Genomic DNA, 17,372 nt, shown 5'->3' on the forward strand with positions numbered 1-17,372 from the left:
CAAAAAAATTTGATGCCTTTATAGGCATTGATTTTTGGATCACCGGAAAAAACTGTATAGAGGTCAGTTTCCGGCGATCCAAAAGTAGGTTCACACTAAACAAAACCTATAAATCACATGTATGGTGTTAGATGTGACAAAAAATACTAAAAACTATGATTTTTGAATGGACCCAAAGTGATGAAGTAGTTTGATAGAAAAATGTGTTTGCTTCATAAAAAATAATAAATGAGAACAAATCTTTACTTGCAACTGTTGCTGGCCCCGGAGAGGGCCAAAAGATGGCAAAACTATCTTGACGTCATTCAATGTTATTCGTTGTGGTATTTTTCTGATCAGATTGGACATTTAAGGAGGCCAACAGAAAGGTGAGGAAGCTTATACTTTAGTTTTAAATCTGTACTTCAGGGTTGCCTTCTGTTGAAGGGCAGGATCTTTCCAGCATTTGTTTGTTTGGTTTAGTACTTTTCGTTATTATAGCAGAAAAGAAAAATGTCAGATAATATTGCTTGGACTAAGTTAGAATTGCAATTTTTAAGCATGTGATTGAATCCTATGGGAATAATTGAATAGAGAGATAGAGAGAGGACTACTGGAATTACTAGGCCTCAATTCACTTTTCAAGTTTTTACAGACAGTTCTATCAAGTCGTTCAACCATTCAACACATCCAAACAAGCCGCTACTGTGCATAACTTTTCAGGATGGAGTATCACAAGATTCAATGTCAAAAAGGAGCTGATGACCAACAGAAAAACGGCATCTCATATAAAAGGATATGCTGAGAAAATTGGCAAAGAATGATTAAACCATTACAACAAACAAAACGAAATGTGAAAAGAAAAGGAAAAACAGTAACTGAAAGACAAAAGAAATGCACAAGCCTGAATAAGGTACAGGTATCACTCAAGATGAAGACACGTAAAGCACTGGGACAAGTCCAGCCATCTTTCCGTCCCTTCCTGGCCGTTTTTTCCTAACCTGCACATGATTGACAGCCATAGAACATCATATGCTAGTCCACTTATACAACAAGAGAGAGAGAGAGAGAGAGAGAGAGAGAGAGAGAGAGAGAGAGAGAGAGAGTTGTTACACATACATAATACCATCCATCCACTTCATAATCAATTTCAACCTCCTCTCCAGCGGTCAAATTCAACTGCCAACAGTCCAGAAACACAAGAATTTGATCCACAGGAATACCAAGCTATATCACAAGGATAAGATCAAGGATATGGGAGATATGGCTATTTTTATAAAGTTTCCAATATGAATTGCATATAAAGGAATCGAATGGAGTATTAATGTGACGTAGATACCAAGAGAGGAATTCAAGAAAATCCCTTGTGAGCATTTGTTTTTCATTTCTCCTGTTTGATACTAATTTGAAATGTCTTATCCCAAAATTTCTATCTAAGCTTGCGGGGATTTTTTTCAAACTCCGCCTGTGTATAACTGTTTAGTTATACACTGCCGGTCCCAAGCCCGGATAAAGGAGGGTTGCGGTAAGCCAGTGACAGCCAGCATAAAAACTTAGTCACACCCTATGAATATGAACCAATATGAGAATTTCGTTGGGGCGTTCCCTACTGAGCGACACACTGTACTTGATAGGCCCGGAGGCAGTGATAAATGGGCAAGGGTTGCTAGGTCATCACCCAGAAGCGATGCGTCACACCGGCGCCCGGGTGTGGTGTCAAATAGGCAAGGGTTCCCGCACTTTGTTGGACGGGTGGAGGTAAAGAAGATAGTTCAAGACCATAAAATTAGTTTAGCCACTTGGAACATAGGGTCTTTAACTGGTAAGTTGGTAGAGTTAGTAGATGTTATGTGTAGGAGAAAGATTGATATTTTATGTCTACAAGAGACCAAATGGGTAGGTGAGAAAACAAAAGTGATTGAACCTTGGGGATATAAGATTTAGTATACATGAATAAATATGAATAAAAATAGAGTAGGGATTGTTATTAGTAGTGAGTTTATAGATAATGTAGTTGAGGTCCGTAGGAAGGGTGATAGGATTTTACTTATTAAATTAGTATTAGGTACGTATATTATTAATATTATTAGTGTTTATGCACTTCAAGTAGGTTTAGATGATTTCATTAAGCGTCAATTTTCGGAAGATTTAGATGGAGTAGTACAAGGGATATCTTATGGAGAAAAGCTTTTCATCGACGGTGACCTTAATGGACATGTAGGCGTTAGTAGAAATGGATTTGAGAGTATCTATGGAGGCTATGGTATAGGAGAAAGAAACGAAAGTCGAGAAAGAATTTTAGATTTTGGTTTGTCCTATGATATGATCTTAGCAAACACTTGGTTTAGGAAAAGGGAGTCTCACCTAGTAACATTTAAAAGTGGGGTTAATACGAGTCAGATAGATTTTTCCTACTTAGAAAGAGAGAGGTTGTTGCATCGATTGTAAGGTTATACCGGGAGAAAGTGTACCTACACAATATAGAGTCTTAATTTTAGATCTTAGAATTAGAAAATGCCGCAAAAGGGATAGACATAGGATAGATCATAAAATTAAGTGGTGGGCACTGAAAGGAGCTAAACAAGAAATGTTTGTAGAGCAGGTAGTTAAGGAAGTTGATTGGTGTCTCGAGGAGGATTCAGAATCAATGCGGAATAAGATAGTGTGTGGCATGAGAAAGGTGGCTAAGGAGGTATTGGGTGAGTTTAAAGGCGGCGCACCGCTAGGTAAGGATACATCATGGTGGAACAAGGATGTCGAATTAACTATTAAGGTTAAAAGAGAGTGTTATAGAAATCTAAGTAAGAGTCGTGATAATGAGAATTTGGAGATGTATATGATAGCAAAGAAAGAAGATAAAAAAGTAGTTCGAAACACGAGGGATAAGGTATATAAGGAGGTTTATGACAAGTTGGATACCAAAGAGGGCGAGAAGGATATCTATAGGCTTGCAAAGATGAGAGATAAGAAATCGAGGGATCTGGGTATGGTTAGATGTATCAAAGATGAAACACAAAGGGTTTTAGTCAAAGATGAGGAGATTAAGGAGACATGGAAAGATTATTTTGATAAGCTATTTAATAGAAGTCATGCTTAGGATCTTGGAGACTTCTCTATTCTTTTTCATGAGATGAATCATGATTTCATGCGCAAGATTCAAAAGAAAGAAATTGCAGAGGCTTTGAAGAAAATGAAATCAAGAAGGGCAGTTGGCCCAGATGGTATACCTATCGAGTCTTGGAAATGCCTGGGTGAGAAAGGTTTAGAATGGTTGACAAATCTTTTTAACAAGATTTGGCGGACAAATAAGATGCCTAATGAGTGGAGGAAGAGTACTTTGGTGCCTCTATATAAGAATAAGGGTGATATATAAGATTACACAAACTATCGTGGTATAAAACTCATGAGTCATACTATGAAACTTTGGGAGAGGGTGATTGAGTATAGGTTGAGGAAGGTTGTCATGATATCGGAGAATCAATTTGGTTTTATGCTTGGAAGATCAACTATGGAAGCTGTACAACTTCTTAGACAACTTATTGAGAGATATATAGAGAGGAAGAAAGATTTGCATATGGTTTTTATTGATTTGGAGAAGGCATACGATAGAGTACCTAGGGATGTTCTCTGGTGGACAATGATGAATAAAAGTGTTTAACTCAAGTACATTAGTATAATTAAAGATATGTACGAAGGAGTAGTAACCAATGTTCGCACTTGTGGAGGGGTGAATGTCCGCACTTGTGGAACGGTGACAACCAATTTTCCTATAACGGTTGGGTTACATCAAGGATCTGCATTAAGCCCTTTCCTATTTGATATACTGATGGATGAGCTTATGAGATCAATTCAAAAAAATGTGTCGTGGTGTATGTTGTTTGCTGATGATATTGTTTTGATTGATGAGTCTAGAGCAGGGGTTAACGCTAAGTTAGAATTATGGAGACAAACATTGGAAGCAAGAGGTTTTAAGTTGAGTAAGAGTAAGACAAAATATATGGAATATCGGTTTAGTAAGCAACGAAGTAGTGATGGGAGTGTAGTGAAGCTTGGTGAGCAAGAAATACCGGTGGATGACTGTTTCAAATATTTGGGATCTATCATTCAAAAGTATGGAGAAATTGATGGAGATGTAAATCATAGGATAAAGGTTGGGTGGATGAAATGAAAAAGTGCGGAGTGTTGTGCGATCGTAGAATGTCATTGCGGTTGAAGGAAAAGTTTTATAGGACGCCTATTAGGCCCGCTTTACTATATGGTACGGAATGTTGGACTGCCAAGAGACATCATATTCAAAAAATGAGTGTAGCTGAGATGCGTATGCTTAGATGGATGTGTGAAAATACAATAAAAGATAAGATTCAGAACGAAGAGATACATAAGAAGGTAGGCGTTGCACCCATTGAAAATAAGATGAGAGAGAATCGTTTACGGTGGTTTGGACATATTCGGCGAAGGCCTAATGATGCTCCAGTTAAAAGGATGGAGAAATGGGAAAATATATTAGTTAAAAGAGGTCAGGGTAGGCCTAGGAAGACTTAGATGGAGTGTTAAAATATAACTTTTCATATATATATATATATATATATTCATATATATATAGAGAGAGATATGTACATATATATCTCTATACATATACAAATATATATTGACATATCATTGTAAAACCCAATAAGGGTACTTTTGTCTTTTTTCCTTTTACACATATTTCAATTGAAATGTGGTTGTATTTTTTACATTTTATTTTTCTTCTTTTTATTTCTTTCTTTTTTTTTTTCTTTTTATTACAAAATAGAAGGACCATTGGGGGCCCCACCCTTCTAGTCGTTGGGGCTCCTAACGACTAGAAGGGAGCCCCAATGGCCCCTCTCTCTCATTTGTTCTCTCTCTATATATTTGAGGGCTCTCCCTCGTGTAGAATAAGGGTTTTTACCCCCTTCCACATAATGAAGATGTATATTTTGTAGCCTTTGTGGCTTTGCCCCTTCGTGGGTTTATATGTTGGCACATTACGTGCTTTTGTTTACCAATAGTGGGTGTGTGTATTCGCACTTCATGTGCACGTTTATTGGTTCATTATTGAACCTAATGTATTCAAAGTCGTTTCCTTATATAGTATCAGAGCTCGGTTGGGATCGAGTTGTTCTTTGTTGCATCGGGAAGCGTGCTATTCAAGAAATTTTAAAGAAAAATGGTGAAGTTTTCATTTCTCTCACTCTTTTCTTTCTTAAAGTTATTCGGTATGCATTCCATTCCTTTAAGTGTCGTGCATTATGAAGAATTAGATATGTTTTGCATATGTGTTCTCTTTGTCATTATGAGTTTGGATTCTTAACATTCCATTGAACTCTTTTCGTATATTATACCTTTTCGTATGTCTTTCTTTGAAAATTTTTAAAACCGGTGAACTTGTTTTTTCGAAAAATTAAATATATGATAGCTCAAAACATGCTTTAATGGGTCGGTAAAAATTTATGACCATTGGAGTTTTGAACTTATATTTTATACCTAATTTTATTTATAAGAATACCTTTTATATGAAAGATAAGTCTTTAAGAAAGTTATGTTAAAATGTTTATGAGATATGTAGTATAAAACTATTGATCACATACTCTCTCATCATAGTTGATTGGTTCGTATTGAAGGTATGTGTTTATCCACTAAAAAGTCCTATATGAGGCTTCTCATAATATCGTGTCTCTTTGAAAAATGATTGACATATATTATCTATGAAAAAATCCTAAATGTGCAAGGTTCTCTACTCAAATAACACTCATTATTTTGCCTCTTAAGTGGACTTAAAACCTTTTGAACTCTTGTGTTTTATACACTCCTTTTATGCTATTGAGCATTTCCTTCTTGAAATCGCTTTCAAAAGAATTGCTAAAATCAATAACATTTGTCTTTCTATCTTGTAAGCTCAAGTAATATTACTTGACTAAAGTATGATTGGAGCATGTTCATTAATGACTCTTTTTAAGTGTTGATTCATTTCATGATATTATATGCATATGCTCATTATGGCCTTTAGGCCCTCATTCAATAAATTATGTGCAATTTATGCCTCTTCGTAGGCTTCTTGTGGTGCCCCTTAGTGAACCATTGTGTTATTCCTCATTATGAGGTTATGTTTGTCCAATGTTGGACCTTATGAATGCATTATGCATTCTTGTAATTCGTTTCCGCTCACTCTTTAACATGGTATATGATTATGAAAATTGGTTTTCTAAAATCATTTTGCATACATAAGTAATTATCTTGTTCTGTCAAATCCTGTGCTTCAAATAAAATAATTGTGTTTTTGCTATGCATAGAATATCTTTTTTCACCATTACTTTTGGATGAATCATATGATATGGTTTTTGGTTAATTCATCTTGTTTGGAATATTTCACTTGATTAAAGTGCAAAGATATCTTTTACTTGGACCTTTTTTTGGTTTGTTCGACGGGATCTTGAAGATAAGATGAAAAGAAGTACCTTGGATAGATCATAGAAGATGCTCTCCATTAAAGTCAATTAGAGAAAGATATTTGCAAATCTCCATGGCATCCTTACTGAAAATTCTTGAAGCCTTGAAGATTTTTCCTCGTGTATTCTTCAATCTTTTCGTTTCCCCACGCAAAGATTGAGGGGGGGTGTTAAAATGTAACTTTTCATATATATATATATATATATATATATATATATATATATATATATATATATATATATATATATATATATATATATATAGAGAGAGAGAGAGAGAGAGAGAGAGAGAGAGAGAGAGAGATGTACATATATACTATGTATATACGTACATATATATCTCTATACATATATAAATATATATATTGACATATCATTGTAAAACCCAATAAGGGTACTTTTGTCTTTTTTCCTTTTACACATATTTCAATTGAAATGTGGTTGTATTTTTTACATTTTATTTTTCTTCTTTTTATTTCTTTCTTTTTTTCTCTTTTTATTACAAAATAAAAGGACCATTGGGGGCCCCACCCTTCTAGTCGTTGGGGCTCCCAACAACTAGAAGGGAGCCCCAATGGCCCCTCTCTCTCATTTGTTCTCCCTCTATATATTTGAGGGCGCTCCCTCTTGTAGAATAAGGGTTTTTACCCCCTTCCACATAATGAAGATGTATATTTTGTAGCCTTTGTGGCTTTGCCCCTTCGTGGGTTTGTGTTGGCATATTACGTGCTTTTGTTTACCAATAGTGGGTGTGTGTATTTGCACTTCATGTGCACGTTTATTGGTTCATTATTGAACCTAATGTATTCAAAGTTGTTTCCTTACATGGAGATGATAGGAAAGGATATGAATGTTTTGAACCTCACCGAAGACATAGCATTGGATAGAAATGATTGGAGGAGAAGGATTCATGTGGAAGACCCAGAATGATTTTCTTTTTTGGTTCATATCGCCGACCCCAATTGTTTTGGGATGAAGGCATAGTTGTTGTTGTTGTTGTTGTAAAATTTGCATGCATGTTTTCAAATAAATAGACATGATTTAAACACAAAAAAAAAATAGTGTCGTGGATCCAGAGTAAAACCTAAAAGTCTACTTTCCATGACGTCATCTTGCCCATTGTACGAAATCAGGGGTATATTTGATTCATCTTAAAGCAGATATTTAAGAAAAAAACTGTAACACAGACAGCTATGGAGACTTAATTTTCAAACTCATGACTAGCTCAACACATCAATTTCCAGTGAATAATGCAATGGAAAGAAGCCCACATCAGAACACACATTTCCATACATTTGTGCATGCAGATGCCTAAACATAATGAAGAAACAATATGGAGGCAAACTCACCTCATCATCACCTCCTGCGGTGAAGTCATATAATGCTTTTCCAAATTGTGGATTTACAGCTGCTCCATCATGTTCCCTGAAATTCTCAGCTTCACGTCTGCCTAATGGGTTCTCAAATGACTCATATCTTTGCATGATAGATGATGAATATGACGGAGGCTCTTCCCTCACCTAAGCATTTCAAACAGTTAAGACTTTTGAGAGAGGAAATCCACTCACTTAGCAAGTCAACAAAATTGTTGAATAGTTTCAATCTTATTAACTCGCAGATAGCAAGTCAACAAGAATATTGGATAAGTTCAATAAAACCAGTTGAAGAAGCAATTCAAGAATTCTAATATAGGAACTAACAGGAGATACTGGCACATCCAAAGAAGTTGATGGAGCACCATAAGAGGTGCTGCTTAGCCTGCTCATAGTTGCTGCCCCAAAGCGATCATCCTGAAATTATGAAACTCAATATCTAAGAAGCATGCATCATGTGAAGCAGAGGTCATTAACATTCCAATAGAAAACGAAAGTGAGCCACATAAACTAATTGCTTATTTGTTTACACTAGAGCCACAAAACTCACAACCCAAGGAAGCCATTGTGAAAAACTAAAGGAAGAAGCTGAAGAAAAATGTAACTAGAAATAGTACCAACATGTACTGTGAGCATGATCTGATGAAAAACTGCATGCGACATGAAATTCCATGATACACTTAGTTCTCTTCAAATTTGTTCCTTGAGGCAGCCAAAGAACTATTGCTCAAGAACGAGAGAGAGAGAGAGAGAGAACAGTCAGCTACATGCTGCTTATACTGCACTCAAACTTGGCTTGAGTCATCAAAATTGTAGGTTCACCTAGACTCAAGCAAGGGACAAAACTGAACCCAGACCAAGACTCTATAGATAAAGGTCAGTTCCATGCTGCTTATAGTAGGCTCAAAACTGGCTCGAGTTGCCAAAATTGTAGGTTCAACTAAACTCAAGCAAGGGCCAAGAGCAGCCCGGTTCCAAAAATTTGCCCTTCTATTCACTATTTAAATGCAAAAACATTGGATCAATGACCTTCCAAATACAAGAATATACCACTACATGGACATTAATTCTATGCAAAACTTAGTAGAAAGCAAACTCAGTCATGCCATCCAACCAAATTTAAGCAATTCTCCCAAACTAAGCTCAAGCTCAGTTAAGCCAACCAAAATTAAGCCCCAGATAATTTATTTACTGAATGATCTAGAAGACTCCAAGACTCCAAGACTCCAAAACTAGGCTCAAGGTCAGGTAACTGCCTATCAAATTTATGCTCAGATAACTTTGAATGATCTTCAAGACCAAAACTAGGCTCAAGTTCATTGCCAAGGAGAATGCAGATATTAGGTCATGCTTAAGCACCAGGAATGCAGATGAATTACATCTGCAACTATATGGAATGCAGAGAAGTATTTGAAGCTTAAGGTCAAACTAAGATTATGTTAACCCATATAGAAATGAGAGATCAACAAGTGGGTTTTTTTTTTAAAGAAAAAGCTATTTGATTTAGATTGCCTTGTTACTAAAGACCTTCCAAAACCAGATTTGAGGTGTGACAATAAACAGGAAGAGATTAGAAGATGCAAACAAAATGGAAGGAAAATGAATTACAAATGTTTAAGGTGACAGTGGCTGGATAAGATCATCAGTTGAACGTCAGCTATATATGAAGCATTTTAGTTTTACACCACACATAAACAAGAGGATGAAATTGATCCGTGGCAGCACTATAAGCAGTCAATGGCATGGGGATCCATTTTCCAATCATTAAAATGTACATCACATTAGGGAATTATATGACAAATCTTTCATAAAAACACAAAAATGAGATTTCTATGATGAGATATGAAGACCTTTTTCTCATTCTAATTGTAGTCATTACTTTGAAATGAATATGACAAAATAAATTTTCAGAGAATTTGTTTTATTAGTTTGCATAAGCAGCCTAATGTCGATAATGAAATCTAGTCCAATTAAACAACATAAATCCAAAGTGATCAATAGTGTATACCGATTGTTGTGTAGTATAAGATGATGGATGTGAACTGAACAATGATGGGTAACGCATCCCACCAAAATGGGACGATATTGAACTTTCAATGGAGCCAGTTGATTCGGGTGAAGATGCCCCAGATGATTTGGCATCATCTTCCTGTATCAGAACAAAGGAAAATGATGCAGAAATTAGTGCACTTGCTGCCTCCTGTTACAATGAAAAATTCATTTGAAAACTTATCCAGGTATTAAATACTTTACATCATTCAGAATATTTATTAGTTTCTCATACACAAAAAAAACAAAAAATGGTATTACATCATTCAGAATATTTATTAGCTTCTCATCCAAAAAAAATGGTACTAATATAAAGACCTCTGCCTCTGAGGTTTCTAGGAGTGTCTTGGCCCACATATCATCATAACTAACAGAAGGTCTTGAAATAATGATCTCCTCGTCCACTTCTGGAGCATCAGTGCCAGCACCAGTAAGGAATTCATTTACCTAAACAAAAATTTGAAGTCACATTTAATTAGTTGACGAAATGCATCAAGGAAAGTAATTCATACATGAAAAAGTAAAACAGGTATAACATTTTTGGTGATTCAGTGATGACTGGATCTAGGTAATGTTATAGGAACTGAAGGATGCATGGCATAACAAAGCAGAAATGTATAGCACTAGCAATTATGACAACTTTGCTAAGTGAGGTGTTTCACGTTTTCCTCCAAGCACAGAAATCCAGTGCCAATGAACAAACCCATGTCATGTAGGTACTACATGGGCATTAAAAGTATTGGTGCAGAGGTACCACTATGTGTGTGTGTGTGTGTGTTTGTGTGTGAGAGAGAGAAGAGCATATAAGAATGGAAAAAATGACCATTTTATGTGCCTTAAAAATGGATGAAAATGATTTCACTTTACAGCTAATGGGTCGACATTGATCAAGCCAGATCCATAGGCATAGCTGGTCCGGACCATACATATGTGAGGTAGCAATACCCACAACTATGTCATATCATGTGGATATGATTATGGCACCCTTCCAAAAGCACCAATATTACATAATGAACTCAAAATAAAAGACAAAACTACTACACAGGGCTCCATACCCGATTTATTGCGGGTACATTGCTTCGCCACGAGCCATCGTCAATATTAGTTGCCCAGATGTTAATAAAGTCAGAGTCACCTGTTTCAGGTTGTGGTTGTTTCACTTTAGATTCATAAACAAGGTCAGAAATCCCAGTAGCAACAGCTGGATCATTTAGTCCAGTAGATGCATCAATATGGTGTCTGTTTCGATAGATATCAATGAGCTTTGCACTGCAGTCAGGACACATCCAAAAGGTTAGATGATACAGCAAATTATATGATACATCAAGCGAAGAATAAACTAATAAAATAGAAATAAAGGGTTCCTTACAATAATTGAAGGGAAAGCATTAGAAAGGGTTTGTCTTAGTAACTTCACCAGCTGCCTAATGACTAATGAAGCATAATCCAAAAAACATATATACCAAAGTACCTAAGAATCACCGATATTCTCCTACTCTGTCTATTAAATTTCTACATATCAGATGGCTGATTATGACCAAGCCATTGCTTCCAAGTTAAAGCAATTAGAAAAAATTTAATATTTACATCAATAATATTATTAGTGAGGAAACGGTTAACACATTGTCATGAATGAACTAATAAGGGTCATAATCATCATAAGTTAATGGAATCATATTGCAAAGGCATGCAAGAGAAGGTAAAAAATGCTGAAATTTGGATAACGACTGGTGCAGTCAATGACATTGTCTATTTAAATGTTATTTGCTTATAAGGCTTGTTGTGGACACTCCAAAAGTACCTGCTTTATAATACAATTATTGATTCAAACACATGCTTCAGGCAGCCAAGGCTGCAATAGGGTACCTTCAGGCACATCCATGTAATGAAGTGCTAAGGAAGGGATGTGATATCTCCACGAGTCACGCAACCACATACACACATACAAAATAACCACTAATGGGTGAAAATACAATAAACCACAAAAGTGGTAAACACACAAAGAGAGAAGGAATAAAAGTATTTCCCTTAAAGAATGGCTTCAAAGAAGCTTACATTACAAGGGGAAACCCCCCTTTATTTATAGACAAAGAAGCACCTTTGGAAGGGCTCCATATGGGATGTTGGAGCCCTTCCAACGGTCATAAATATGACCGTTGGAAGCTCCAACGTCCCATATGGTGGGCCCATTAAATAAGAAAAAGAAAAGGAAAAGAAAGAAAAGAAAAAGAAGGAAAAAGGAAAAGTAAAAAAAGAAGGGAAAAAGTACATATGTGCGTGAATAAGTAAAAGGACAGATTTACCCCTAATGGATATTACAAAAGAAAATATATATATTTATAAATATATAGATAGACACACACATATATATATGTAATATATATGTGAATATGTGTCATGATCTATATATATAGTACATATAATTTAACACCCCCCCTCAAACACACGGTGAGATCACTGAGAGTTTGTCAAGAAGTAAAATTGAGGCGATGGCAGAGCTTTGGTGAATAAGTCCGCTAATTGGTACTCGGTGGAAACATATGGAAGTTGAATGATACCCCATAAGAACTCATCACGAACATAATGGCAGTCCATCCCTATGTGCTTTGTTCGTTCGTGGAAGGTGTGATTGTTGGCAATGTAAATAGCACTCTTGTTGTCGCAACACAACTTCGAAGGAGTGGAGAATGAAATGCCTATGTCTTTAAGCAAGCTTCTTAACCAAATAAGTTCAGTGGTGGTTGTAGCCATCGCCCGATATTCTACCTCTATAGAAGAAAGAGATACTTTCTGTTGCTTCTTACATCTTCAAGATATGAGTGACTCTCCAAGAAATACACAATAACATGTGGTAGAAATACGGTCATCGGGGTTTCCCCCTCAATCAAAGTCAGTATAAGCAAGTAGATTAAGAGATGAGGAGGAGGATAAGAATAAGCCTTTTGTTATGGTGTTCTTTAAGTATCTGATGATCCTCATGACTGCGGCCATGTGAATGGTAGTAGGAACAGTCTGGAATTGGCTTGCACTATGAACAACATGAGAAATATCGGGCCTGGTGATAGATAAATATGTTAGTGACCCAATTAACTGATGACAAGGAGTGGGATCTGCTAATGGAGTGTCATCATTTACTCTCATCTTGACATTGATCATTTCTGGAGTTTTCACTTTCTTATCATCCGTCAGCCCAGATCTATCAATGATGTTGGATGCAAGCTTCATCTGAGAGAGGACATAGCCCTTGGAGAGTATGCAACTTCAATTCCTAAAAAATGCCTTAGAAAACCAAGGTCATGTTAAATTATGTACCTAATCACTTAATGTAATATATATATATATTATATATATATAAAGTAATACATATACATATATTAATATATATGTATATGTATCTACTTATTATATATATAAAATATATATTTCTATTTGTTTAGCCGTAGGGGTAGTTTAGTCTTTTCCTCTATTTTACGCACATTCACTTTATGAATATGTTTGTAATTTATTTTTAGTTTTCTTTTTCTTTTATTTTTTATTTCTTTTATTTTGTACCTAAAGGTACCTTGGGGGGCCCACTCAAATAGACGTTGGGCCCCTCCAACGGTCACATTTGTGACCGTTGGAGGGGCTCCAACGTCTATGAGTGGAGCCCCTCCAAGGCTCCTTTTGTGTGGTTATAAATAGGGGCTCTCCCCTTTGTATTTTCTCATGGCTTTGAGTCAAAGCCCAAGTTCTCAATAAATCGATTCCATTGTTTTTATGCCTTTGTGCATTTGTGAGTTATTTGTGAGTTGTGCCTTTGTGCACAAGTGTTCTAAAGTGTTCTTATTGTGCATTCGTGGTGGGTTTATTATCAAGAATATTAAGGTCTTGATATTAGTATCTTATTGAAGATACTTTCACATGGTATCAGAGCCTCGTTGAAGGAGGAGGATCGTGCATCCCGCCACTTGTGAAGTACCTCGAAAATCGTGCCCTCAAGTGAGTGAAGTTTTAAAGTAAATCATCTACTTCGGGCAATATTTTAGAAGCAACTTTTGTCAAGAAAAGGTTGAAAAACTTTTAAGGTACGCTTTATTTTCTATCATCTTACCTCTCTAATGGGTGAAAAAGACTCTCACTTCTCCCTTGGGTTTAAACTTAGTGGTTCGAACTACCATGTTTGGGCCGGCAATATGGAAGCCCATATCAAAGGGAAAGGCCTTTGGGGATACGTTCAAGGTTCCATATCGGAACCCGAACCCAAACTTTCTATCATAGAGAAAGGGGATATAAAGATTCTTGAAGGTGAAGAGAGACAAAAGGCCCTAGAAGAATATTCAAAAAAGCATGATGAGTGGGAAATGAAGAACTTCAAAATTTTATCTTGGATTTTTTCATCCGTTGAAACCAAGATCAATGCCAACATCATTAAGTTTAAAAGGGCCTCCGAAGCTTGGTTGTACCTTGAAAAAATGTATACTTCAAGGGAATTATCTCACAAATATTATCTCCAAAAGAAAGCTTTGACCCTTCAACAAAATGATTTGTCTATTCGGGAATATTTTGCCGAACTATCATCTATTTGGGATGAGCTTGCTATGCTCGAACCAAAATGGAGCGGAGAAGCTATTGAATTAAGACACAAGCAACTAGAGGAAGATCGATTCTTCAACTTCCTAAATGGTCTTAGACCCGAATTTGAGCAAATTCGGTTCTCTCTCTTATCCGCTTTCACATCTCCCTCTATTGAAGATGTCATCACCAAGCTAAGTGGTGAGGAAACACGTATGGGGATTAGTAGAAATAACCCGAGTATCCTTGCTACACCTTCTCAAAGTGATTATGAAGTGGTTAATGTCGTGTCAAGACCCGGAAATAATTTGAAAACCTACAAACCACCCCATTTCAAAAATCAAGGGCAAGGAGAAAATGATCGATATGGCAAGAGAGACTATAGCAAATTGACTTGCCATTTTTGCAAAGAACCGAGGCATATCAAACCCCTTTGTCCCAAATGGAAGAAATTTCTTGCCGCGGCTCTAGCATCCCAATCAAAGGAACGACCTTCGTCATCAAATGAGTCTCTTTCGCTTCAACAAATTATGGATGCTCTTCAACCTATTCTCAAAGGAGGCATTTCTGGAGCCGCTATGTCATCCTCATCCTCTCTCGGTAAGACATCTTGTCTCCTTGATTCCAGTGCTTCATTTCATATGACTCCAAGTCCTTGTTTTCTTTCTGATTATTCTAAAAATTTTCTTCCATCTTTTGTCTCAACGGCGGATGGAACACCTCTTGAAATTAAAGGAATGGGCAATTTTGAAAAACAAGACTTCTTTATTCCAAAAATTCGTCTTATACCAAAACTAAACTTAAACTTACTTTCCGTTTCTCAACTCTCGGACCATGGTTGCGATATAAAGTTTTCTTCTGATAAATGTTGGATACAGGATCGTCAGTCCGGGAAGTTGATTGGGGAAGGCTCTAGGAGAGGAGACCTCTACTATGTTGATTTTCTTAAAATTCCCAAGAATCAATTTTGTAATGTTGCTCAAAACAAAGATATTCATGTATGGCATAAGAGATTGGGTCATCCCAACATTGTTAAAATCTCTTATTTGCCTTTTATTAAGCATCTTTGTAATGAAAATTTTGTTTGTAATGAATGTATTCTTAGAAAAATGAGAAGTCTTCCTTTTCCTCAAAGATCCATGTTTACAACAAGACCTTTTGAAATTGTTCACTCCGATGTATGGGGTCCGGCTCTGGTGATATCTAAGGGAGGTTTCTCATACTATGTTATCTTTGTGGACGATTTCACTAGGTTTAGTTGGATATATTTTCTTAAACATAAACATGAAGTTTTCTCAACTTTTAAAACATTTCATATGATGGTTTTAAATCAATTCAATGGAAATTTAAAAATTCTTAGAACCGATTCAGGTGGCGAATATCTTTCCAATGAATTCAAAAGTTATCTTGAAAATTATGGAATTCTCCATCAAAAGTCTTGTCCTAAACCCCCCCAACAAAATGGGTTGGCGGAACGAAAACATAGGCACATTATTGAAACAACACGAACTTTGCTCATTTCACAAAATATTCCGAAAAAACTTTGGGCTGAGGCAGCCCTTACATCTGTCTATCTCATAAATAGATTTCCATCTAAAAACTTGAACAAGATTTCCCCATTTGAAAAACTATACGAAAAAGAACCTGATTACAGCAGGTTAAGGGTTTTTGGATGCAAATGTTTTGTCCTTACTGATAAAAATGACAAACTCTCTCCTAAGGCCATTCTGTGTGCATTTCTTGGTTATTCTGAAACTCAAAAAGGTTTTCGCTGTTATGATATTAAAAGTGATAAACTATATGTTTCTAGAAATGTAAGCTTCTTGGAAAATATTAGTGGTTTCGAAAAACTTGAAACTAATGACGAGAATATTGACTATTCATTTTTGTTTGATTTATTGACTGATGATGATGATACTAGTGATGATGAATCAAATCAAAATAGCTTAAGTAATAATGAAACCCATTCTGAGTCCTCAACACTTCATCAACATATCAGTGAAGAACTACATAGAGATCCCATAACCTACTCTCATAGAGATAGGAATACTTTCAGAAGTGCCCTCGAAAGATATGATAATGAGTCTACACCTTCGAGTGAAGAAAACCTTCGTAGGACCGACAGACTAAGAAGACCTCCTTCTAGGTTCATTTCATATGAGTCCTTTTCGCCTAAATATAGAGCCTGTCTAAGCGTCATTCACTCTTACATAGAACCTAGGAACTTCGAAGAAGCACAAAATTGTCCGGAATGGATAGTCGCTATGAATAATGAACTTGAAGCTCTAAAGAAAGCTAAGACATGGGAGTTTCAAGACCTCCCTAAAGACAAGAAAGCAATAGGGTGTAGATGGGTGTTTAAGGTCAAGACTAAGAGTGATGGGTCCCTTGAGAGATATAAGGCTCGCTTAGTTGCTAAAGGATATGGTCAAAAATATGTGATTGATTATGAGGAGACCTTTGCCCCGGTAGCTCGGATAGTCACCGTCCGATGCCTTATAACCGTTGCCTCAATCAATAAATGGAACATCTATCAGATGGACGTTAAGAATGCTTTTTTAAACGGAGATCTAAACGAAGAAGTATATATGGATGCTCCTCCTGGGATGGAATCTCCTAAAGGGAAAGTGCTTCACCTTCGGAAAGCACTTTATGGTTTAAAACAAGCTCCCAAGACTTGGTATGATAGGTTTAACTCTATAATGTTAGATAATGGTTTCTCATCCTGTTTTACTGATACTGCTTTGTTTGTTAGAAAATCTAATGCAGGGATTGTTATTTTGCTACTATATGTGGATGACATGCTTATAACTAGGAGCGATTCTAACGGGATTAAAAGCATAAAATCCATTTTAAATGATAAGTTTGAAATGTCTGACTTGGGTTTCATACTCTCATAGAGGATATTTTTTGTCCCAAACTAAGCTGGCATCTGAGATTATTGACA

The 17,372-nt window shown here is 36.2% G+C and overlaps 1 protein-coding gene across 3 annotated transcripts in view; it reads right to left on the reverse strand.

The window, feature by feature from the left end:
- Positions 1 to 598: 598 nt before the first annotated feature.
- LOC149815805 (SH3 domain-containing protein) overlaps positions 599 to 17,372 on the reverse strand; it is a 175,887-nt gene continuing 159,113 nt past the window's right edge. For 2 of the 3 annotated variants that reach the window (XM_089989979.1, XM_089989978.1), the window contains 7 exons: positions 10,927 to 11,140; positions 10,190 to 10,318; positions 9,831 to 9,971; positions 8,150 to 8,239; positions 7,799 to 7,969; positions 1,099 to 1,158; positions 599 to 980 (listed from right to left, as the gene is read on the reverse strand). In XM_089989979.1, the coding sequence (XP_089846105.1) occupies positions 906 to 980; positions 1,099 to 1,158; positions 7,799 to 7,969; positions 8,150 to 8,239; positions 9,831 to 9,971; positions 10,190 to 10,318; positions 10,927 to 11,140 (880 nt within the window). In that variant the 3' untranslated portion in view covers positions 599 to 905. The remainder of the gene's footprint in view (positions 981 to 1,098; positions 1,159 to 7,798; positions 7,970 to 8,149; positions 8,240 to 9,830; positions 9,972 to 10,189; positions 10,319 to 10,926; positions 11,141 to 17,372) is intronic. The other variant, XM_089989980.1, reaches the window with a different exon arrangement.

This window comes from Nuphar pumila, chromosome 15, assembly GCF_984573655.1.
Source record: "Nuphar pumila chromosome 15, dmNupPumi1.hap1.1, whole genome shotgun sequence".
In the NCBI taxonomy this organism is placed as follows: domain Eukaryota; kingdom Viridiplantae; phylum Streptophyta; class Magnoliopsida; order Nymphaeales; family Nymphaeaceae; genus Nuphar; species Nuphar pumila.